At 49.6% G+C, this 24,511-nt stretch overlaps 1 protein-coding gene across 1 annotated transcript in view; it reads left to right on the top strand.

Annotated features, from left to right (window-relative positions):
* Esyt3 (extended synaptotagmin 3) overlaps positions 1 to 23,312 on the top strand; it is a 43,613-nt gene extending 20,301 nt beyond the window's left edge. The window contains exons 3-23 of the mRNA XM_055629737.1: positions 742 to 876; positions 3,345 to 3,421; positions 4,383 to 4,449; positions 5,038 to 5,127; positions 5,995 to 6,050; positions 7,861 to 7,981; positions 10,537 to 10,707; positions 11,147 to 11,229; positions 12,787 to 12,835; positions 13,289 to 13,378; positions 13,868 to 13,930; positions 14,013 to 14,075; positions 14,551 to 14,619; positions 14,956 to 15,042; positions 15,690 to 15,839; positions 17,125 to 17,618; positions 18,228 to 18,326; positions 18,819 to 18,950; positions 20,332 to 20,437; positions 21,656 to 21,705; positions 22,016 to 23,312. Coding sequence (XP_055485712.1) covers positions 742 to 876; positions 3,345 to 3,421; positions 4,383 to 4,449; positions 5,038 to 5,127; positions 5,995 to 6,050; positions 7,861 to 7,981; positions 10,537 to 10,707; positions 11,147 to 11,229; positions 12,787 to 12,835; positions 13,289 to 13,378; positions 13,868 to 13,930; positions 14,013 to 14,075; positions 14,551 to 14,619; positions 14,956 to 15,042; positions 15,690 to 15,839; positions 17,125 to 17,618; positions 18,228 to 18,326; positions 18,819 to 18,950; positions 20,332 to 20,437; positions 21,656 to 21,705; positions 22,016 to 22,055 — 2,292 coding nt within the window. The 3' untranslated portion in view covers positions 22,056 to 23,312. The remainder of the gene's footprint in view (positions 1 to 741; positions 877 to 3,344; positions 3,422 to 4,382; positions 4,450 to 5,037; positions 5,128 to 5,994; positions 6,051 to 7,860; positions 7,982 to 10,536; positions 10,708 to 11,146; positions 11,230 to 12,786; positions 12,836 to 13,288; positions 13,379 to 13,867; positions 13,931 to 14,012; positions 14,076 to 14,550; positions 14,620 to 14,955; positions 15,043 to 15,689; positions 15,840 to 17,124; positions 17,619 to 18,227; positions 18,327 to 18,818; positions 18,951 to 20,331; positions 20,438 to 21,655; positions 21,706 to 22,015) is intronic.
* Positions 23,313 to 24,511: the final 1,199 nt, after the last annotated feature.

The raw sequence follows: 24,511 nt of genomic DNA, 5'->3' as shown, positions 1-24,511 counted from the left end.
CAAAATACCATTGTGGTCCCATGGATTATGATGGAGCTGAGCACTTCCTGCCTACTGTTTCTCTCAGCCATGTCTTTTCTGGGCTTGGCTCTGTTTACAAACACTGCCCACTGTGTCATAGCTGCCTGCAACATTCATTCATCACAAAAACTTGCTGGGCAGGTTCACAGCCTAGGAGCCGTAAGCTGTACCAACCAGCTGGGTGTGTAGTAGGCTAGACCGTCTGGGTTTGTGTAAGGACTCAATATTTACGTAAGGAGAGAGCATGGGTACATGAGGTCCCAGTATCTGAAGGAACTGGGTCCCATCCTTGGCTTTCAGACCAGCCCTGTGACTCATCCTAGGGCAGAAATGGGCCAAAGGCTGCCTCTTCTGGCTTCTAGAAATTATACCCACAGGAAACAGTTCATCACTGTTTTTTCCTTAACCTGTTAGCACCTGTTACCCTGCATATAAGCTGCAATACAGAACGAGCATGTGTTTCGCAGAGACCTAATGGCTTTGTATGACTAAACATACAAGTGTGTATGACTAAACAGAAGTGTGTTTCCATGGTACCCTGCACAATGCACCCAAACCTCTTGGTGGCAGTGGGACCTGCTGCTGTCCTTGCGTATTTGCAGGATGGATTGATTGATAGGTGGGGGACAGCATGAGGACTGTGGGCTCCACCCATGGAGCCAGGCTGCAGAGGACTGGGGCACAGACCCGACCTCCAAGGGCCTCTGTCCCTATTTGCAGATCATCACGCAGATCTGGCCCTACCTAAGTATGATCATGGAGAACAAGGTTCGGGAGAAGCTGGAGCCCAAGATCCGGGAGAAGAGTGCCCACCTCAGGACCTTCACCTTCACCAAGCTCTACTTTGGACAGAAGGTTGGTGCTCCTCCATGAGGTCAGCCTGGATCTGCTGGGCAGTCTTTTCCCTGTCTTCTCTTCTTAGTTCCCCTCACCACCGTCAGTCACCTGATGATGAAGATCCCGCTGGGCCCCAGAGGGCCACAGCCCCTGCTGTGTTTCCCAGCATGTCAGGCTCAGTGCACAGGCCTCACCTCCTGTCCTCCTGCCCAGCTTTTCAGGTTCCAAGAAACCAAGGCCAGAGAACAGAAAGAAACTGAGGGAAATAGTTCCTTCTATTCTTAGAGAGTTTAGAAACATGCATGAAGGGAGCCAGATCCATACAAAGATGGACAGGTTGAGCTGGGCATGGTGGTGCACACCTGTAATCCCAGCACTCGGGGAGGCAGAGGCAGGTGGATCATTGGGAGTTCAAGGCCAGCCTGGCCTGCAAAGTGAGCCTACAAAGTGAAAGTGAGTCCAGGGCAGCCAAGGTTGCATAGAGAAACCCTATCTCGGGAAGAAGAAGAAAAGATGGACAGATTGTAACTGCTGACCTCAGGACCCAGCCGTGACCACCTGTCTGGTGGTTTGTGACAGTCCCACAAAGCAGTTCAGAGTATTAGGAGCTCACAGTAGCTCTGTGAAGACTACAGACACCCCAAAAGAAGTGCTGTCCGAGTTGCTTTTGAAGAACTCGGAAGGCAGAGCCACGAGGACTGTGGAGCTTAGAGCAGGGCCTGGCTTCCAGGCCACTCCTTTGGCAACCCAAGGAGGTTGATCAGATGTTCTAGCCCTGCAAGTGAATGGCCAGACTCTCCCTCCTGCCTTTTCAAGGCCTTCTGTTCCTGGCCTTGACCATCTCCTCTTTGTCCCTCATCCTCCCATTTTCCCTCCCTCCATTGACTGAGTAGAGTTCTCCCAGGACACAAGCTCTCCCCTGTGCATTTGTCCTATCTCCTTCTTTTACATCTGCCATTGTTTCTAGCATTCTCTGGGCTAGAGTGACCTTGGGCCACTTTACCTACCCTCCATAAGGGCCAGCAGCCTAACATATAAAAGGAATAGCCTGTTTCTAAGGCCTGCTCTGAGGCATGTGCAGGCCTGGCCTCAGGAGGCCTCTGCAGCTGTGTAAGCAACGTCCCACATGTTCTGGACTGCTGCCCTTGTCCAGCTGTGCGCATGGACCAGGACTAGCCTGCCTGGCATAGAGTGGGTCCCTAATATCTGTCACTGAGGTGAGGTATGAGGTAGCTGACCATTATTAGATTCCAGGCGGCCCTCTACTCCCAGCAGGTCCTGAGGTGACTGAGCACAGTGCCCTTCCCCGAGCCCACACTTCCAATGAGGCCAGGGCAGAGCCAGGCTCTCTGTGCCCTTTGCGCTTTTGCAATTTCGGGGACCCTCCCCCCCCCAAAAAAAATATAAAACTGAAAGTTGCCTAACATGGAAGAAGGTCTTGGATTCAATTTCAGATACCACAGAAAGTCTCAAATTAAAAATACCAGATAAATTGTAAATAGATGTAAGAAAACTAACCACAGTCGCAGAAAAACAACCACGACCACCACAAAACCGTTGTGTTCTTAATGAACTCCTGAACGTGTCCCTGTCATATTTATGCTCCATACTTTGATAACCTATTTAAAGGTTACTACATTTTCAGATTTTATTGTGTGTGCCTGAGCGAGTTTATATGTGCCACATGCATGCCAGAGGCTCTCAGGAGAGGGGAGGGCGAGAAGAAGGAAAGGGCAGCCACTGTGTAGGTTCTGGAAACCAAACCCTGGTCTCTCCAGCTCCGATAATCCATTTTAAAATGATACTTTCTGTGGCGTGAATAGAAATGTAATGGAATCCTTCCTCCTTGTGAAACTGGTTGAACTTTCCCCCAATAATTTACCGTGAAAAATTTCAAACATAAAATTTTTAATGAAGTAACCAGTGAACAGACTCACCATCATACAGATTAAGCTGGATTTATTATATTTCCGTGCCTCTGTCTCTTATACTCATCTCTCTCTAAAACGTACTGTAAACTGAATAGACGCAGGTCAGTGAACCTTTCCCCTCAGTGCTTTGACGTGCATGTTGCTGATTCAGGTACAAATGAAATTTAGGTTTTACTCTTGATTAGTCTTAGCCAGAGTACCCAAGAGAACAGTGAGCAGAGGGGGAGATGGAAACAGAAGGGATTGGATCTTCTGTTCCCCTGTGGGGCCAGCTTCTTCCCATCTGCCACACTCAGGCTAAACCTCAGGAGATGCTGCAACCCTCTCCCTAAGTCCCCTGGGGTAGTGGGGTACAGAGAGGCTTTTCCTTATTTGACTCTTCCCAGTCCACGGTCTCTGGGGCTGGGCTGGGACCATATGAAGCCAAGCTAGAACCCCACTGCCCCTTGGCTTCTGCAGGCCAAAGCTTCATAGCATGGATACTGGCAAGTAGCTGGCTGTGGCAGGAAGGAAAAGCGTGAAGGGGACCCATTGCCTTACTCTCATCTTTTCCAGTGCCCCAAGGTGAACGGTGTCAAGGCACACATTGACAAAAGCAACCGGAGGAAAGTGACCCTGGACCTGCAGATCTGGTGAGTCCTGGTGTCTGGGGAACAGGCCAGGTAGCTCTAGACAGTAGCTTGAAGATAGAGCAGATTGCATGAACATGAACTTGGGGTCTAAAAGCCTTCCTAGGACCACAGCCACCTCTGGGCTGGTGCCCAGGTTCTTTGTAAAAGGCAGAGTACAGAAGAGCGACTGTCCCCAAATAGCCAACCCTGGTTTACTCCGCAGCTTGAGCCTGGCTTCTTGGAACCCCCAGCAGCTCTGCACGACAGAGCCAGGCAGCAGAGCTTTCTTGCAAGCCACAGTTGGGCTACCTGGATAGTCGGAGCAGCCTCTTAGGAGCTGGTCTCCATTGTGCTCGGGTGGTGGCCCTGGCCCCAGGCGCTCTGCCATGAGATCCTCATATGAGTGGTTCAGCCTCCCAGGTGGTGCTTGGCACCGCTGCCACCCTGTTCTGCCTGACCCCGCTCACCGAGCATTCCTGTGGTCTGTGCCCATGTGTGCCAGTGTGTGACTGCCCACCTCCTCCCTCCCCTTAGTCTCCTTCAGGCCTTAACCAGTCTCTTGACCTTTGCCCTCAAAGGCACCCATCCTGGGCTCCTCAGGGCCCATCCCCTGATGGTCACCCGCGTGCCCTGTCTCCACCTCCAGCAATAACTAGTAGTGATGGCAGGATGAACCCGGGGACACTGCATCTGTGCCCTCTTGGTCAGGAACCCAGATGTGGCAGAAGGACCACGTGCTTACAAGTCCCTCCTTTTCCTCTCTGGATGCCGTGGGGCTAGGTAGTACCACAAGGCACTGCTTTCATAGACAGACGGGGTGCAGGAGTCGGGGAGGGGCCGAGAGAGGCTGAGGCCGTGGTATGAGTGACACTTTGAGTGACAACTGACCCTTGGTGGCCGGCAAGAAGGGCCAAAGCTGTGTGCTACCGGACGGGTTTCCTGCTTGCTCTTTCCTCTCCTCCCTTCACTCTCCCTGTTTTAGCTACATCGGGGACTGTGAGATCAGTGTGGAGCTTCAGAAGATCCGAGCAGGCGTCAATGGCATCCAGGTGAGTGTAGACACAATGACTGTTGCCCCATTCCCTGCAGTGGGCTCGGGGAAGTGGAAGCAGCTCACACTGGAACAGGCTATGAAAGACTTGATGTCACCATGGGCTGGTGACATCATGGGAGCAGCCATGAAGTCACACAGTCAGCAAGTGGTCCTGGGCTTCCCTAACCCTGCTTGGCCTTGGGGCTCTGGAGCCACTGGTGTGTCAAGTCTCCAGAGGCTTTGGCTGCGTAGGGAAGGGAGGGAGAGCCTTACCTTAAGACCCAGGTAGGCTGGGAGGCACAAATGCCCCTTGTCAGAAGCTGTATCCAGATGTGGGAATCTGGGTACCCCGGCCACCCCAGCTGCCCACAGTGTAGATAGTCCATGGCCTTTGTAGTTAGTTGGTGGCCAGCAGTGGGGTCACAGCCATGTACAGGCCCCAGAACATAAAGTATGGTCCCTTCAGTGAGAGCTGGAGGCCTAGTCAGGTCGTCTCGACAGTGGGGGCGGCATGCGTGATAATGAGGCCCCGAAGGGACTGAGCTGAGTGGCGGGTATGAGGAGAAAGGAGGTTCGGCCCCTCACGACTCTCTGTGCCCACCAGTTGCAGGGCACCCTACGTATCATTCTAGAGCCCCTGCTGGTGGACAAGCCCTTCGTGGGAGCCGTGACCGTGTTCTTCCTGCAGAAGCCGGTGAGCTCGAAGCCTAGGGACAGGCCTAGTGCTCCCCGTGAGCAGATATTTGGACCTCCCATATTGGCATCTAGCCTGAAAACAGATGTCGCCTCAACCCACCACAGCTGGACAGCTCTGCCCCAAAGCTAATTTGGTCCATAAGGCAATTTCAAGGAGTTAGAGTCGGCTCTGCCCGTGATAGGGAAGCTAAGCTCCAAAGTGGAGCTGAGACAAACATGGGCCGGCCTGGCTGGGTAGCACAGCCGGCTCCTTTCAGTGGTGGGCCTGGCATGAGCATCAGGCCTGACTGGCCTCAACGAAGGCCTGGAGTCCTGTAGTTTCTCTCTGCTATGCTGTTCAAACACCAATCAGAAGCAGCTTAGGAGAGAAATGGGTTAATCCCAGCATTCAGTTCCTCATTGAGGGAAGTCGGAGCAGGAATTCAAGCAGATGCTTAAAGCAGAAACCACAGAGGAAAACTGCTTGCTCGCTTTCTTATTCAGCCTAAGACCATCTCCTGCTCAGGGAATAGTGTCACCCACGGTGGGCCGGGCCCTTCTATGTCAATTAACAATCAAGACACACCCCTACCGCCTCACCCATAGGCTAGTATGATCTGGGCAACCCCTCAAATGAGGCTTCTCCACTGGCTCTTTGTTGTGTCCAGGTGACAACTAAAGCTAGCTAGGACACTCCTCCATATCGCAGGAGAGGTTTGGCAGGCTGAGACCTCTTCCCTACCTCACTCCTGCACAGGGTGCACCTCAGCATGTGGGGTTCTCCCTTGAGGGGGTGTGAGGAGTTGGGGAGAAGTTATGAGGCGTATGAGGAGTTAGTCCTGGGCTCCCAGATCCTTGAGCCTAACAGCCTCCCTTTGCCCTGCAGCACCTGCAGATCAACTGGACAGGCTTGACCAACCTGCTGGACATGCCGGGTATCAAGTGAGTGCCTGGGGTGCAGGGGGCTGTCTGGAATCCTAACAGTGCGTGCGATGAGCTGAAGAGGCTGGATCCTCCCCACACTCCGCATGAGAAGTGGGGAAAGGGGCAAGCACAGGGCACGTGTGTGTGCGTGCATGCATGCGCTCATGTGTGGTTAGAGGAGGCTAACCTGTGGACGAGTGCAAACAGTCCCGTAAGAGCTTTGCTCAGTGCTAGAATGAGGGGCCAGGTTTTTCCATCGCGAAGTCCCCAGACCGAGCCCATGCACACGCGTGTGGTGGAATCACACCGTGGTTATGTGTGTCATTGCTCTTCTTCACCCTTTCCTACCCCCAGTGTACTGGGAGGCCCGGTGGCCTCTGTAACCACGGGTAACATGCACAGAGGTGGGAAGGCACCTTTTCCCAGCAGAGGCCGGACAGATGGGGCAGGACTCGGAGACCTCCTCAGGCCAGGCGCAGGCGGCCTCTGACACCAGGCATCCTTCAAGGAGCAGAGGGGATGGGGTGTCAGCGTCATTGGAGCCGCCTCCCCAGGAGGCAGGGTCAGCTGGGCTGGGCAGGACGGCCCCAGAGAGGGACACCCAGATGCTCACTGGGGATGTCCCTCCTGATCTCACTGTTCCAAATGGAGAGAATCCAGCCAGGCACCTTTTCTCCCACTCTCTGAATATTTCATCCATGCATGCAATGAAATCTATCCATCATCTACTGCCCCGACTCTCCCCAGTCCCCCAATACATCCTCTTCCCAACTTCATCTCTTTCTATTTTTATTTGCAATAACCCATGGAGGCCAATTAATGGTGCGTATATGTGCATGAGTGTGGGCCCATCCACGGAAACCTACCTCTGCCCACACCCTCAGCAAAGAGCCTCCCTCTACCAGCAGCTGTCCACTGCCAATAGATCATCAGTTATCAGTGAGGCCTTGAGAGCGTCTCCCTACTTATGCTGGAATTCTGGCTGGTTTGTCCTGTGTGGGTATAGCTGCACTGAGTTCATGAGTGTGATGGCCATGTCATGTCTAGACGTTGACATTCAACTTCTTCCTATCCTCTGGCTATTGCATTCTTCCCACCTCCCCCTCCGCCATGATGGTGCCTGAACTTTGGCAATGGGTCTGATAAAGATGGCTAATTTAAGCAGCTATGTACTGTTATTGGAAAAAGACTTTTTTTTTTTGAGCACCTACCATGTGCCAGCCCTACTCCGGGTACTGCTCCCCCTGTTGGGGAAGGTGAGCCAAGGAGTAGAGAATGTCACCAGGGTCAAGGAAGAAAATGGCTTTGGTGGCCAGCTCTTAGGTCATGTTTTCTGTGGCCTCAGGGCTATCCTAGGTGATGTACCCACCATTTCCTTCAGGTCTAGTCATGGCACAGCCATTAGCAGCCCTGTGTTAGGTCACTGAGGTCAAGGGAGTAGGGACATCCATAGAGTCAGGGCAGCTAGGGAATATGAATGGGAATCTTGACCCAGGTCCTAAGACCTGTTCTTAAGGTGCTCTGTGTTGCCTGGAAATAAAGCAGGGCCGTGTGTGTGTGTGTGTGTGTGTGTGTGTGTGTGTGTGTGTGTGTGTGTGTGTTGTTTGGGGGGTATCGCAAGCAGCATGCTGCTCTTTGGGTCAGTATGTCTAGGTATCAGAAAGTATATCCACTTCACACCCAGCATCTGGGCAGGGGGAGTTCAGTGTTGCCTCTGGTGGAGCATTCTGCCAAGCCAGAGTCTCTGTGCCAAGCGCTGAGGATGGGTAGAGGGGCAGGTGGTATGGGGAGGCAATGCCACCCCTCCACAGCTTCATGGCTGTTTCAGTGACATATCAGACAGCCTGCTGGAGGACCTCATCGCTGCCCACCTGGTGCTGCCCAACCGTGTGACTGTGCCCGTGAAGAAGGGGATGGATGTAACCAACCTGCGCTTCCCTATGCCCTGTGTGAGTACCGGGAGCTGGCTCAGAGCATTGGGCCAGTGAGGATGGATGCTGGCCAGCTCGTTTTTTTTTTTTTTAGGACACAGCAACCCATTTCACAGGGTGCCACTGAACTAGGATGGGTATGTAACTTTCCCAAAGTCACCATCTGGGAAGGTATGTCCCCAGTATGGCTGGCAGTTGGTAGTACATGACACCTGAGGTCCCCTTCCTCCCTAGGAAGGCTCCTTTGGCTGTTCAGTGGAGGAAAGGACCTTTGCATCTACAGAGAAGGAAGGTTCTTGGAATTCTTTGGGTTCTGAGCCCATTTCACCAACTTGCTGGGGCCCGCTCATGAGGCCCCTGGAGGTTTCCCTGTGGCTGCCCTACAAAAAGTAGCAAAAAGTAACTCACTGCAGTTAGGGGCTCTGGAAGAGAAAAAACATACTCGTGTCACCGTCTGCCAGGAGAAAAGCGTTAGGCTTCCCGCTAATGCTCAGCCCGATACATACCACAGTGCACACACCAAGTTCAGAGCTGACTAGGCAGGGAGCATGGATGTCCAAGTCTTCCCACGGTCGCTTCGTGGCTTCAGCCACATGACATACGCAGCAGGACCATAACAACCTAAACATCGTCTTGCCCATGGGAGAATTCCTAAAAACATTTTATCCTCTGAGCATGCTCCATCGGGAACATACTGATGACTTGGCACACTTAAACCTCTTTGGGGGTAGCTTCTGTGTGAATATTCACATTGATTTCCTTCTGTCCGCTATCTTCAAGTTTTACTGTTTATTCTTTTTTGTACAATTACATAAAGGCCAATGCCAGAACTTTATCTTAAGGAGCTTCACTACCTCTTGCTCCTTTTTCTCAATCCCTGCCCCCCACCCTAAGGAACATTTTTTCCATTGTGTTGGAGCGTTAGTAAAGGGAACACATGCACATGGCCATATGTGTACCTCTCTGTTTATAGTCATAGTCCCCATTTCTTTTTATTTTTAGGTTTTTGATTAGTTCTTTGAGAATTCCATGCAGTGTATTTTGGAGAGGGGAGATGGACACAAAGGCCATGAAGGTCCACTTCTAGCTGAGAAGCTACTGGGAGCTGATCCCTGCTAGGAGAAGAATGAACTCACCGGGGTTTTAACCTTAAAGGGAACTGACGTTCCCCCTCCCTGGAATTTTGTCTGGCCTGAGCTTGCACGGGCCTTGTGTGTGCTGTCACAACTACCGGGTTCATCTACGCAGCTTGTATCCTTGTAGTCACCCACCCCCTCCGACTCTCGCAGCTTCCCGCTTCCCCTTCCACAACCATCCCTGAGGTTTGGGAGGAGGGCCTGTGACGTAGATAACCCACTTAGGGCTGAACAGGCTAGCCTCTCATCGTCTGCACCCCGCCAGGTTGTGGGTCTCCGTGTTAATCACCATCTGCTGCAAAAAGCTGCTTCTCTGGTGAGGGCTGAGAGATGCACTGACGTGGGTATAACAAAAAGTCATTGGGAGTCAGTTTAATACTATATTAGCAAGATGGTGGTATATTCTCCCCCGGGGTCACGGCCTGTCCAGCTATAGATTCTTGAAGCCTGTAATTTGGGCGGGGGGGGGGGCGCGGTCTGTGAGGCCAACGATTGCAATAGAGGTAACCCATTCCTGGCACTTGGATTTTTGTTAGCCTGTGAAGTCTAGCAGGAGCATTGCCATCCTTCTGTTGTAAGGTAATTTCATCACACACACAATCGGTGTGTTTTTGGAAGCCTCTACAGTAGAAAAGGCCTTAAGTGTTACTTAGCACAGATGTTAGCGTATTATTTCCCTTCCTTGCTCTTCTTGCTAACTTTGTCACAGAACCGTGCTGCCACAGTACAGATAGAGCCTTCCACATTCCTGCTGATGGCTGCAGAGTGTTGCACTGTGGAAGGTACTGTCACTGCCCCGCCAGCTCTGTTGATGGATAGTGACGTTGTGTCTGGACTTTTGCTGCTACAAGCAATAGTGCAAGGAGCAGCCCATGGGAAAGTCTTTTTTATCTTTTTGCCACTGTGCCATGGATAGATTCCCCAAAGTCATTTCGTAGATCAAAGGAAATGTGTATGCATTTACTGATATTTGAAAAAGCAATGCTCTAGGAAAGAGGCATACCCTAAGACCAATGAATTGTGACTTTCCAAGTTCAGGAGTGTGTGGGGAAAGGGTCTTCCCCGCGGTGAGTGATACAGAAGGAGGCATTTATGCATACAGGGTCCTACTGTCAATCAGGCCCACAGCATGCTGCCTGGAGAATCTCTAGCACTCAGTTGATGTACAAGTTGCACAGCGGTGCTGTGGCAAGGATAAGAAACATCCTCAGCTGACCCAGCTGTAACTCTCAGGTCTGGGGAAGAGTGTGTGGGAAGGCCAGGGCACTGGGCCCTCCCACCAGGCGCTGTGTGGCCCTGGCCAGGTCACTGGCTGCCATCTCTCTCCAGACCACATGGAAGGGGCAGCAGTGATCCCTGGTGCCTTCGGCCCTGGAATCCTGGACTTAAGGCATATCAAGAAGGCAGGTGTGACCTGGGGCCTGGGTTGTTTCTCAGGGTGTGATCAGAGTCCATTTGCTGGAGGCTGAGAAGCTGGTGCAGAAGGACAATTTCCTAGGGCTCGGAGGCAAGTCAGACCCCTACGCCAAAGTGAGCATTGGCCTGCAGCACTGCCGGAGCAGGACCATCTACAAGAACCTGAACCCCATCTGGAATGAAGTGTTTGAGGTGAGGTTCACTGCATAGGCAGTTACGCCCACAGCTTCAGCCTTCCCAGTTGCCGGGGGGTAGGGGTGGGACCCACAGCCTACCAGTCACATGTTTCAGGGCCACTTGCTTGCGGCCCCCTTCCTTAGAACATCATCTACACGCTTTGTTACATCTGGTCCCAGGCAATGAAAGCAGGCGAGGAAAGGGCAGCTTAGTTTCCTGGTGTCCCACAGCCCCCAGGTGAGGAGAATGTGACAGCCCAAGGCAGGGCAGATAGCAACCAGCGTCCTCTGGGCACCGTGCTATGGAGTGCTTGTGTTGTCTCTGGTTACCCACAGGGGAGGGGTATTGCTTCCTTATAGACAGGGCCCTCAGCTGGGCTTTGGCAGTCTGTGGGTTGCAGGGTCTGATTCAGCAGTCAAGACCTGCTGGGCAAGATGCTTCTCTGTCCTTGCAGTTCATGGTGTATGAAGTGCCTGGGCAGGACCTGGAGGTGGACCTGTATGACGAGGACACTGACAAGGATGACTTCCTGGGCAGGTGAGGAGTGGGGATGCGGGCTTTGGAGCATCTTCTCTGCTTGGGCTACAAGGCTGGGCCTTGGAGCATTTACAAGGCACAGGCCCTCACTGCTTAGTGACCTTCAGCCCCCTATGGCCACTGTGACAGAAGTGATGGTACCAGGCCATCTGCCCCGGCATTCTATAGTCCTGTTAGAAACCTCCCCAGGGCTCTCTAGCCCTGGCATGGGACCTGGAGGAGATCGGAAGTACAGAGAGGACCCAGGGCTCATGTCCCCACTGAGAATCTACCCAGAGTCCCATTTAGAACCGGGAGCAAAGTGACATGATGAGTAGGTACTCATCTCCAAGGAACCTTGTTCATTTCCCCATGTGCTAAAACCCAGAACTCAAGGCTATAGATGGATTGACGTGACCCCTGTGGGGCTGGTCAGCACAATCTCAAGACTTAAATAGTCTAGACAAGCCCCGCCTCCAGGAACTACCTATAAAGACACTAGCCCCTATGCTTACTGCCAAAGTCTCTGTGGCCTCATAACACCCTCCCACGGAAGGTACTAGCTGAACATTTGAAAAATCTACCTTTCTGTACAAAAACTTCGATGCAGAGCTTATGTAAGTGACTGGGGACATCACCGTGTTCTAGCAAGGAGGGGAGGAGAGCCACAGTGCAGCTGGATCCAGCCCCCCAGAAGAGGACGGAGGGTGCATTTGTGCCTGTGAGCAGAGGGGTGACATGGAGCAGGAGACAGGAGGAACAGCTTTCACGCTGTATGGCCCTGCAGTGTGCAGCTCGTTTCCCTGACTGTGGAGTTGTAACAAGCACAAACATGACCACGTAAATGGAAGACAGAGCGCAGTGCCAGGTGCCACCGCCGCCGCCGCTCATTTCTAGTTTCTCGGTGGTGAGGTTTGTGGTACTTGCCTTCCAGGGCTGAGCTCAGGTACATGCAGGAGGCATGCACACTTCTGAGTCACACGGGAACTGCACCCTCCCTCCCGCTGGCAGGACCTGCGGGTTGGGGTTTGGCTTGTGATAGGCTAGGGGGACACTGTGACGTGGGACCTCCCGGCTTTCTCACGTGCGTCATCTGTTGTTGTCACCTACATGACACTGGCACCAGTTACTGCTGCCTACCGGGCACTGGTACCAGTTTTCAAGTCACAGGGGCATCTGACTGTTAAAGTGCCTCTGACATTTAGAGGGCACAGGTCCAGCCAGGAAGCCAAATTCCTGTGATGCATGAGCAATTTTGCACAATGAAGAATTACCCCACTAAAAGCCAACAGCAGCATTGTTGAAAAAGCCCAGAGGTGATGTACCCAGACCTCCGCTTGCCCTCTCTGGGGCCAGGAGCCACGTCCTCCCCACAGCATAGGTCTGATGGAGCGATCCTGGAGGTTAGTCAGCCCTTCCTTCTCTTGAGCTGCAGTTGGTCTCCCACAGTTTACCACTGTCCCAGTGGCCTCATTCAGTCATTTGAGAACACAGTCCAGTGTGGGCCCCAGAGCCGCCTCTGCCACCGTTGTGCTCACTCTCTCTCTCTCTCTCTCTCTCTCTCTCTCTGTCTTCCAGCCTGCAGATCTGCCTCGGCGATGTCATGACGAACAGAGTGGTGGATGAGGTAGATGTGGCACACCCAGACCCCGGGGGTTTCTAGCGACACCCCTTTCGGTGCACGGCTCTAGCAGGTCACTTCAGCCATCTGGTCCTTTGCAACGGGTCTCCTCTGTGCTGGGCTGGCCACATGCCCATTCTCAGGGACAAGAGTTGGATGAGGCCCACATGGCTCTAGGGAGCCCACTATGGTTGGAGTTAGGAATTCCCTTGGAGAAATATCCAGCAAATAGGGAAACTCGGCAATGGAGTCACATTATAGAGGAACATAGGCTGGATCTGGGTTTTACTGTCCCGAAGTGTAGGACTTTTCTCCCCACATCTGCCAGTCCCACTGAGTCTGTGCTGTGCCCTCTTTGGGTTGGCTAACCTTTCCCCTAGTCTCAAGACTAAGCAGCCCCCAAATCGTCGGTAGCACACCTCTGCCCCTGAGCTTTCCCTTCCTTCTCTGGACCCACAGTGGTTTGTCCTGAATGACACAACCAGCGGGAGGCTGCACCTGCGGCTGGAGTGGCTTTCCCTGCTCACTGACCAGGAAGCGCTGATGGAGGTGAGAGGGAGGATTGTTGGGGTGAGGGTGGGGGACACTGGTTTCTACCTAATGTGTGCAAGTGGAGGAGAAGAGGAAGAGAGTCCATTTCTGCGTAATGGTTCAAATAAAGACAGGAAAGGAGATAACCCCACTCCTACCTGCTGTGTTCACGCAGAGGCACAGAAGGGGGAAGCCGCCATTTGCTGCGCTGTCTCCCAGAGAACATGTCACTCAGGCACTTCTCTCCACCGGGGCAGCTCATCTCAGTAAACAGCCTCCGAACTTCAGTCATTTTCAGGAGAGATGGGGTCCTTAGAGCTCTGAGTTTGGACCTGTCACCAAGTTTCATAGGGACACCTACCTTTGTCTAACTCGAACCTATCCTGCTGTGGATTTTCTCAGCCAATGTAAAGTTAGGTTGTTAGCATGAGGGCAGCCTGGCTTCCTTCTGCCCTGAGCAGATGTCTGATTCCGGGAGTGTCCAGTGAGGGCTGTGTCTGTTTGCAGGACCACAGTGGCCTCTCCACCGCCATCCTCGTGGTCTACTTAGAAAATGCCTGCAACCTGCCGGTGAGTCACGGTGCACCTCTGCCTTGCGCTCAGCACTGCCAAATGCCCATGTGTTGCTTTAACCCCAGTTCTTGTGCTGCAGAGAAACCCTTTTGACTACCTGAATGGTGAATATCGAGCCAAAAAACTCTCCAGGTTTGCCAAGGTTAGTGACCGTAGCTTGAGACCCTGACTCCTTTTCCCTGAAGCAACTACAGCCTGGGCCTGCCTGTCACACAGCCTGAGATCACTGGGTGTAGAGAGCCAGATACTAGGCTTAGCAATTTATTTTCAGCCACTGTCCTGGAGTCCTGGAGTGATATAGTCCAGGTTTTCTTACTATTTGGGGTGGGAGTGTTGCCATTCTATAAAAAGGATCCAGAAGGTGTAGGGCCTGTACATAGTGGAACAGAATTTGTTTCCAGTTTGGCCTCTGGTCTGCAGCTTGGGGTTCCACCCCAGGGGTAGTCCTGCACAGTGCTCATGCCATAGTGCCGCCTTGGACACCAGGCAGCTTTTTCCCCAACAGGAGGCACTGGCTACTCTACAACCCACTGATATATCTGGGGGAGGTACAAGAATGGGGAGGAGTGGTAGGCTGTCTTGGACCCACCCTGAAAATAGTACTTTCAACATTACAGAATAAGGCCAGCAGAGACCCTTCTTCATATGTGAAGCTATCTGTAGGCAAGAAGACCTTTACAAGTAAGGTAAGACAGTTAAGTGTGGGCCCGAAATAAGGAAATGGAGCTCCTACCCCTTTTAAGGAGAGACGGTGAAAGGAGCTCTCTCATGCTGATCACTTAGAAAGCCTTTGGAATCCCTTCCCTACGTGGCTTTATCATTCAAGACCTCAAAACTGTGGTGGTAAAGGGACTCCATCAAGAACTGGCCAGTAGAGTTAGGGTTTACCTTGGAGCACGGTCTGAAGCCATGCCTTTTCTGCCACGCTGACCGTCCCCAGCCTCCTCACAGCAGCTGGGGCCACACTGAGCAGAGCATGTCCAAGCTGACCTTCAGACCATCTCTCCCTTTTCTGTTCTCAGACCTGTCCCCACAGCAAGGACCCTGTGTGGAGCCAGGTGTTCCCCTTCTTCGTGCACAGTGTGGCAGCTGAGCAGCTCTGCCTGAAGGTTTGTTTGCTTGAAGCTGGGCCCTGGGGACAACTGGGAGAGAGTTTTCTGTGTAGCCCAGGCAGTTCCAGCAGTCAGCCTCCTTGGGTGTGGGAGCGAATGAGGCCCCACAAACCCTCAGCCCCTTAAGGCCGGTGCCCGAGGCCACCACATAGGAGACTGTGGGAAGACAAACCATTAAGTCCTTCAGACCCTACAGTCTTACAATTGATCTTTACAATTACACAAGGGTCCTGTGCTCGAGGCTAACCTTTACAAAAGCCCTGCAGACATACCACCTTTTCACATGAGCAAATAGAGGCCAAAGCAGCCATCTGCCCAAGAGCTCATAGTCAACAGGTGGTTAAGCTCGGTAAGATCTTTTTGGAGTCGGTAACTAAGCCTAAACGTCCTATCCTACAGTAGCACAATAGACCCACTGGCCCTGGGTGTATGCCAGCCTGGCCTCGCGCAGACCACAATCACCTCTACTCTCAGTCACTTTCTTCCCTAGGTTCTAGGCAGGCACAAGGTCTGGCCTGTTCCCATTCCCACTAGATGCTAACCGTTGCATACTTGTTGAGTAAGCCCACTCACCAGGACCAGAAGGCAGTGGTAGCATTGTGGGCCCAGCTCTCCCCTCATTCTGTGGCTGACCCACTTCCCAGGTGCTGGATGACGACCTGGAGTGTGCTCTGGGGGTGCTGGAGTTTCCCCTGTGCCAGATCCTCCCCTGTGCTGACCTCACCCTTGAGCAGCGCTTCCAGCTGGATCACTCAGGCCTGGACAGCCTCATCTCCATGAAGCTGGTGCTTCGGGTAAATACCTCCTGTCTCAGTGGGTGGGGCTGGGGTGCCCAGCACTGAGCACCTGCTGAATGTAAAAGCCAGGAGAGAGGCTTATGTCGTCATCTACTCATTGGGTCAATGTATCAAAGATAACCTCAGAGAGTTCCTTCCTTGATGTTGTATTAAGGAGTGAAAGCTTAAACAGGCTAAGTACACAGTAGGATAGCAGGTTAAGTACAGTCTTAAATGATCTCAAGGGATATTAACTTTGCTGTGAGGTCTGCCAAAAATTCAGTCTCTTTGGGGCCAAGAGATGTTTCCACAAAATTGTACCAGCCATCAACTCTTTGCTGGTCCAAACGCTGCCTCTCCCATTTGTTTAATCCTTCCTTCTAGAATTTCTATGCTAGCCTTTTTTTCTATCCTTGACCCATGCCAACACACTATCCCCTGGCTCTTTCATGCACCAGCTCCAGACCTTACCTTCAATTCCCAGCTAACCTCCTCAGAATCATCTTCCTAATCACTGCCTTTTTACTGTTTTTCAGTATGGTTTTTATTTCAATAGTGATTTTTTTTTTCATCTTTAATTTCATCCCTTCCAAATCCATGTGGTCTTTTTCATGTCTACATTACCATTCCATCTTTAGTCATTTGAAATGTTTACATTGTAATCTGTTAACTCTGTTCTGAAGATCTTGAGGGTTTAGGAGTAAATTTGTTTTTCCACATTAGATGTTGGGATATCATACAAAGCTTGAGGGAAGAGACATTTTACACCCGTGAGACACCCAGTCTTCACACTATGAGTCACAAGCAGCCCCTGGGAGTGAATTTTGCTGTTTAGCTTGTGTTTTCAGGGTGACTCTTCTGTGATTGTTGTAAATGTGTTCAGTGTTCCTTGATGGTACAGATCAAGGCTGCTCTCTGCTGGGGAGGTTTAGTTTTGCTCCAGTAGAGTACCACATGGCATTACAAACCTGGATCCATTGTCACATTAATTTTAACAGTTTTTAAAATCCATAGTAAGTCTGAGTATGAACCAGAAAGTCTTGAGGACAGGTCTCTCAGATGGCATGTTTCAGAAAGACTTTCCCCCAAACTAAACACAAGCTGAAAGACACGTTTCGTTGTTTTTGCTGCTTGGTGTAAGTTTTATTCTAGATTACTTTTATTACTAAAGAGATTTCAGTCCCGTGTTTAATTCTGGGAATGAATTCCCTAGGAAGGGGCTTATTGATTGACAACTGAGGAAAAAGGGGGAGGAGAGAGGTGGTAAGTCCGGGTTGTAAACAACCCTGTCATCTGCTTCCAGTTCTTACGAGTGGAGGAACGAGAGCTGGGAAGCCCATACACTGGACCCGAAGCTCTAAAGAAAGGGCCTCTGTTCATCAAGAAGGTGGCCACCAGCCAAGGTCACAAAGCTCCACCCCAGGAAAAAGGCCCTGAAGATGTGACCTGCGCCTCAGACCCTGCCTCTGACATCAAGGGAGCCTCCAAGGGCACTGATGCCGCCATTGTTGCCACCCCAGCCCCTGAGCCTCAGCCCCAAGAGACAGGCTTGGAGCCCAAAGGCAAGGACAGTGCCAAAGAGCCCTGTGAGCCCACGGGGAAGAAGAGGAGCTCAACTACCATCTTTCTGACTGTCCCAGGCCCCCACTCTCCAGGGCCTATCAAGTCACCCAGACCCATGAGCCGCCCTGCCCTCCCATTCGTATGGCCACCCACGAGGGTGGCTCCCAGCATGTCATCACTCAACTCCCTGGCCTCTTCCTGCTTTGACCTGGCAGATGTCAGCCTCGACATTGAGTATGCATCTCTCTGCTTGATCTTTTCTAAAATAACTTGCATGAAAAGTAGGTCCTTGCATGGAGAAGTAGATAGGAATTTGCCAACCTGATCAAGTTTAGGTTTCTCAGAAAATGTCTTTGCAAGAGGCAGCTTGGACCAATAGGAAGAATACAGAATACGGGGGATGAGAGGAGCCCTACTGTTGGCTTAAAACTCTGGCTACATACACTTCAGTTGCTAAGGTCCTTCCATAAAAACAGTTCCTGGATTCTTAGTGTGATAAATGAAAAGTTTAGAATGTGGATTTACATAAATGGCCACCATGTATTAAGTGCTTCCTATGGACTTAGCATGTCATCTGATCTAGCTCAGTCTTTGTCCCTACAAGACAGACAAGACCATTATAAAATCCCAGTTCCCTCAAGCCCTTCGAGCAACCATGACATAAGGACCAGGCCACTGCAGGGTGTGGCCATGCTTTCTACTGAGAATTAGGATAATTACACCGAGTGCCGGGTGGAACCCTGAAGAGAATTACTGACCCAGATGAGTCTGTTTTCATCACATTGGGCATTCTCTGAATTCAGATGAAGGAGTTCTTACAGTGACAGGCCCCTTTGCTTACAGAAACGGGGATCCCAGGCAGCGACGGCTGGGTGAGATTCAGCTTACGGTGCGCTATGTGTGTCTTCGACACTGTCTGAGGGTGCTAGTCAACGGCTGCAGGTAACGAGATTCTGGGAGCAGAGATGTCCTTTGGAAGGGTCAGGTGACCATAGAGCAGGGTGCTCAGGGGGAATGGCAGGAGCATGTACTCCTAAGTGACATTTGAGGACACACAGCCATGGGTGGCAAAAATCCTCAAAGGGACATGTTGAGTGGCCCTTCTTTGTTGGTGCTGACGGGCTCATGAGTCAAGGGCTTTGCTCAGATACTACTGAGCTACTGTTCCAGGGGTGGCCAATGGCAAGTAGGTCTTCCTAAGCAGAAAACACCAACTTCCTTCGGTATAGAATACTTGGCTCCATCGCAGACAGCACAAAAATGTTAAAAAACACAGCTGGCATCCTTTAATTCTGCAGGCTTTTGCCTTTGTTTGTCTAGAGTACAGAGGATTTAATCCTCCAGCCCATCTAATCCCTAGTGGCTGCTACAGCCTTCTCCTAAATGACTACTTTCAATGTGTAAAAACCAGGGACCTTTTTCTCTGCGCATCAGGAACCTGACACCATGTACCAGCAGCGGAGCTGACCCCTATGTTCGCATCTACCTGTTGCCAGAAAGGAGATGGGCAAGCCGAAAGAAGACCTCAATAAAGCGGAAGACCCTGGAGCCCCTGTTTGATGAGACGTGAGGAGGGTGGGGCTTAGCAAACCTCACTCATTCTCATAGTACTGACTATCAAGCACTGGTGATGTGCTGGAGCTTGCCCGATATGGGGGTGGGAGGGGAGGGTGCTGGGCTGAAGAGGACGATGTGATCTGACCTTTTTAGTGGGAAAAAGAGCTGCTAGGGCAATTTATCCAAAACTGTGATCAAGGCTACCCACACTTGCTGTCCTTAGAGGAGAAAATGTTCCCACTGGTGGAACAGCATATATTCTTTCTCTCAGCTCTCTGGCCTGTCCTTCCTTCTACAACAGGTGAGAGAGACCCTTTATCTTCGTCCATGTATTTGAGGATAACACGGATAGGAGGGCTGTAAGCACATTTCTTGCTTTTGATGATAGAATCCAGTAGTAGCAAGTCTTTTAAAAAGTTTTCTTATGTGCAGCAGTGCCTCCGGAGTCCAGAGAGGATGTTGGAGCCTCTGGAGCTGCAGTTACAGAGGGTCTTGAGCCGCTTGATGTGGGTGCTGGGAACTGGGCTCAAATCTTCTGCAAGACCAGCAGGTGCTCTTAACCACTGAGCTATTGTATCCTCCTCTGCTTTGCAGCCCTAAGAGAAGACATTTCTAGCTAAGTTGGGAACATGACTTTACTTTTCTTATTTTAACCAATCATAACTATTCTAAGAGGCTGGAACTGAGTCCTCTTTGGTCCACGTCTATCTTCATTGAAAAAGACTACAAGAAAGCTTATCCAGCATACACTGAACACCATCCCAGGCACGTCATCCTATAGTCACACAAGTGGGCTATTCTTTGAAGGAGAACACTGACACACTCATACAAAGATGTTAAAATGGCCACAGCAGAACACAGGAGGGAGTTTAACACCCAACTATCAAGACACTCTGTTAGTAATTCTTCGTGGGTTAGCTGAAGGCAAACTGAGCAGACCCCAGCCTAAAGAAAAACGTAGAAGTAAGGTTCCTGGGCCTCTGATGAGTCATGACAAAGCTGGTATACAGTCTTCTGAGGGAAGACAATCAGTCTTTTCTGTAAGCCTACTTTACGAGCATCCTGATCCACTGCTGTCAGAACAGAGAGGGGTGAGTTATTCTTCTGAGCAGGTGCAGATGAGGGGAGCAGCGAAGCTGCAGTCACTGTGGAGTTGGGACACAACTTGACACACTCCAAAAAGCAGCCATCTGAAAGCCCTGTCTCAGGCAGTCTCTTGACACTGCCTGGATCCTGCAAGAAAGCTCATCCAACATACATGAACATACATGTGATGAAGATGCATGGAGAGCTGAGGAGCCAGCTCTTGTAGCGGGGAAGTGGAAGAAAGACTGTTTTCAACAAAAGTAACTGCATGTAAATCTCATTTCTAATGTTTTGACTTTTAAAGGTTTGAATTTTTTGTTCCCATGGAAGAAGTACAGAAGAGGTCATTGGATGTAGCCGTGAAGAATAGTAGGCCTCTTGGCTCACATAGAAGGAAGGAGTTGGGAAAAGTGAGTAGTCTGCATTCCCTTATGTCCTAACACCTTATGGAATGGTGCAGGCTCTTACTAGAACTGACTGTAAGGAGGGGCAGCCTTCTTGAAAGGATGTTTTGTTTTTATCTTCTTCAGACCGAATATAGAAATATAAATGAGTGTATAGACATTATTTTAACCTTGAAAATAGCCAAATTCAATATTCCATAAGTACATAGCATCTACTCTGGTATTACATATTGGTTATTTATTTTTTTTAATAAACAAACAGATCATTTGGATAGCATTAGGTCAAGGTTTCTGTGTTAACAGAATTTTATCTAAAAGTAGAGGAAACATAATCCCAGGAGTGTGCCAAGACTCCTGCATGGCATTCATACAGTACCGTAGTTTTATTTTTAATAACTACCTTCTGTACGCACCTCTGTAATGCCTACTTCTACGAAACTGACAGTATTTTATGCCCATGAAGCAGATGTTATTATGCTTACTTTTAAGGTTAAGTTTTCTTTTTTAATAACATTCATAAGGCAACTTGAAAGTTAAAATGTCTATTATTCTTGAAGATAGTCTTTGAATATCTCAAGTTCATGTTCCAAACATGAACTGCTTTTGTTCTGTTTTGAAAACAGGGTCTTACTATGCAGCTCTGGCTGGCCTAGAACTCAGTGTGTAGACCAGGCTGGCCTTAAACTCAGTTCCACCTGCCACCCAGTACTGCCTCCTGAGTGCAGGATAGGAATAGTTATTTCTAAAATGCTGGGGTCAGTGTTTGCATTCTCTCTGGAAAGGGAAGAAAAATGGATGGGTTGTATAGGGGTTCAGAGAGCCCCAGCCACAGCTGAGGAGCTATTGGCAGTTAATAGAAGCTGAGAGAGGGACAGTCAATCTTCTGTTGGGGCCTGGCCACTGGTAGGTTGCCATACTATGCACAAATGAACAGCACTAATTAATTAGATTTACTGGATCATTAAAAAAAAAAAAAGGACATGAGGTTGGGAAGTGGGCATATGTAGTGCTCTGCTGGGAGCTGGAGGAGGAAAATGGGGCATGTGGAACACAATTGTATTTAACTGTATGTATGTATGTATGTATGAGACTCTCAAGAATAAATTGTTTTAAAAAGGAGAATCTCCTGCTGGAAATGGAGAGCCTTTATGCTCAGCCCAACTTACCCGAGAGTGTTCCCACTGAACCCAGCTTGGAAAAGCACTAACTATGTGTGTTGTTTAGGTGCTGATTGACTTATCAAAAGAAGATCTGATTAAGGGCTTTTCACAGTGGTGAGTGTGCTTTTCCTTTGTTAACTATGTAAGACACCATATCTTACACGGCTGCTCTGGTCCCCAGAATTCTTTCCCTCTTAGTATTATTTCAAATGCTTTGGTTACCAAAAAAGGAGACAAAGTAACCCCCTTTTCTTAGGTGTTACTGACTGTAGGTCTGCCTGAAGCCCTCTGTAACTGTAGCATTAACCCTGGCCAGCAACTCCCGGAAAGCGGGGTCTGGTGTCTCCACAGAGACCATGCTGCCTGTCTTGTTGCAGCCCACATTCTCATTACTAACACAAGTCAAAACCCAACTGTCTTCCAGGTATGAACTGACTCGAGATGGACAGCCCAGAAGCCAATGATGGATGAGCTGTTATCACCAATATGTTAGAAAGAGTAATATGTGCATTTTGTCATTTAAATCAGAACACACATTTGATGGGAGTGTGAACTGTATGAGCTCTGCATGACTGGATAGTAGAGCAAGAGCTATTTCTGTTAATTTGATTAATTCAAATCCACAAAGAGACTGTGGTATTTGTATTTAATGAGGCACCAAGACCTCAGTAGTGACTTTTCACTTTGGTGATTGTTTAGGCCTTGCCTGAAAGTATGCAAGAGAAAATGCCCTGTCCCCAACACGGGGTTGGTGGGGCTCTGTTTAGAGCAGCTACCAGCATTCTTGGGCAGTTTCTGACCAAAGGAAGGTATTCTTTTGTGGAAATAAAAAGTGGCCAAAATTAAAACCAGAGCTAACACTGCTGGAGACCTTCTAGGTGCTGCCTGATGCTTGGAAGCCTAGCATTTGCCCTAGTTCTGATCTGGAGCTACAGTGTATTTCCCACTGTGTTAGAGTGTTAGAGTGATATCCTTAAGTATACCGAGTTAAATGCTCTGGGAAAGCCTAGGGACAAACCTCTGGCATGTGACATTATTTCCACAGGAAGAATTAAGCCCAGTCCCAAGTCTACGTCTGAACTCTGGGTGCTTGAGGCTGCAGAACAGTCACTTCCTAGGAGGAAGGGGCTTTCTGTATTTCTCTTAGACAAGTTTGGGACTTAGTCCTGCTGTTCCGACAAAAAGATGGGTCACCCAAATACACATGTTAAAAGGAAAATATGTAAATTGTATATTTAAACAAGTGCCTTTTACACATTTCAGTTTGTAAGACCAAATAGACTTTTTGTTCTCTGATGTTTCTAGGGTGATTGTCAAGGTCATATCCTCCTCACCTTTTACCCATTCAGACAACATTCCGTTTTCTTCATGTTCCTGTTGTCTTCAGTGATGCTGTTGTTTTTATTTCTTCTTCGTAGGGTATGAGCAGGGGAGAACATGTGTCATGGCACACATGTGGTTGGAGGACAACCTTGTGACAGAGTTAGCTCTAACCCTTTCCATAGGTTCTGGGCAGGCTGCCCCAGCAAAGCACTTTTACCGAGTGAGCTCCCTTCTCCCAGACCCTTCTCTGATACTCTTCTAAAGAATGCAATAGAGTTGAGTATGGTTGCGAATGTCTTTAGTCCTAGCACTGGGAGACAGAGGCAGGTGGACTCTGTGAGTTCCAGGCCAACCAAGGCTACAAAGTGTGATTGAATCTCAAAAAAAAAAAAAAAAAAAAGAGCAACATTCCATCTGGGCTTGGTGGCTCAACACCTATAATCCCAACCCCTGGGATGCCAAAGCTAGCCTGCCTAAACAAAAGATAACCTACAAGTTAGAGTAAACAGTATTGTTATTTGTTATTTATTATAGATTTATGTAATATATATTCATAGCTCTAACTCACCCATCAAATGTGAGATAGCCTGGTCTTTGGTTTCTGCTATTTACTCAGGTACAGATGTGTGTTCATTCAGCAGCATCCTGAGGACACAGAATAGTCCAGGTACTGTGCCACCTTTTCCAATGGCAGTCCGTACTGAAATGGCCTCTTCCTGTATAGCACCTCCCATTTAAACCATTCTCATTGTGGCTGGGAACATGCCTTTAATCCTAGCACTCAAGAGACAGAGCCAGGTGGATCTCTAAGTTTGAAGCCAGCCTGGTCTAGAGAGCGAGTCCCAGGACAGTCAGGGGTAAACAGAGAAACCCTATTTTGGAAAAAAACAATTATTAGTGTTATAATATTATTTTTAATGTTTACAAACTCTCTACTAGGTCATATACTAAACAACTACAATATCTTGTTTGATGATGTTTTAATTCATATCCCAATTGAACCACAGGCTACTTGATGTATAATAAAACATTTACAGATATTTCTATTTGTGTATGTTTCTATTTTTTGTGTGTGGAGAGAGAGACTAGGGGATGCCCCTTCCCCTTTTTCCTTTGGGATAGGATCTCACTGTCCAGGCTAGACTGGCTGGCCAGTGAACCCTAGGAATCCAAATCTCCAAGCTCCCCAGGGCTGGGAGCACAGATGCACAACCGTACCTGCTGTTGTTGTTATTGTTTTGTTTATTAATGCAAGTTCTGAGGCTCAAACTCAGATCCTTGTATTTGCAAGACATACTTTTCTGAGCCAACTCCTTAAACTGATATTTCTATTTTAAATAACAAAGTGTCACAATAAAGTATGGCGGTTTAATCCTACGTTACCTCATGATGACACTCACTGCAATTTCTCTCCAAATAGACAAGTATCATGAAAATGGAAAAACACTAACGAGAAAGGAATATATCATAAACATATTAGCCACCCTAAAGCTGGTGGCAGCAGATAGGAAAAAACACGTAAGAACTGGTATGTTACTTACTTTTTTTGTTGCTGTCGTAAAACACCATGGCTGGGGCTGGAGAGATGGCTCAGAGG

This window comes from Psammomys obesus, unplaced genomic scaffold, assembly GCF_907164565.1.
Source record: "Psammomys obesus unplaced genomic scaffold, mPsaObe1.curated_primary_1811, whole genome shotgun sequence".
In the NCBI taxonomy this organism is placed as follows: Eukaryota; Metazoa; Chordata; class Mammalia; order Rodentia; family Muridae; genus Psammomys; species Psammomys obesus.
Note: the sequence above shows the minus strand (reverse complement) of the source record. Positions and strands in the feature narration are given on the sequence as shown.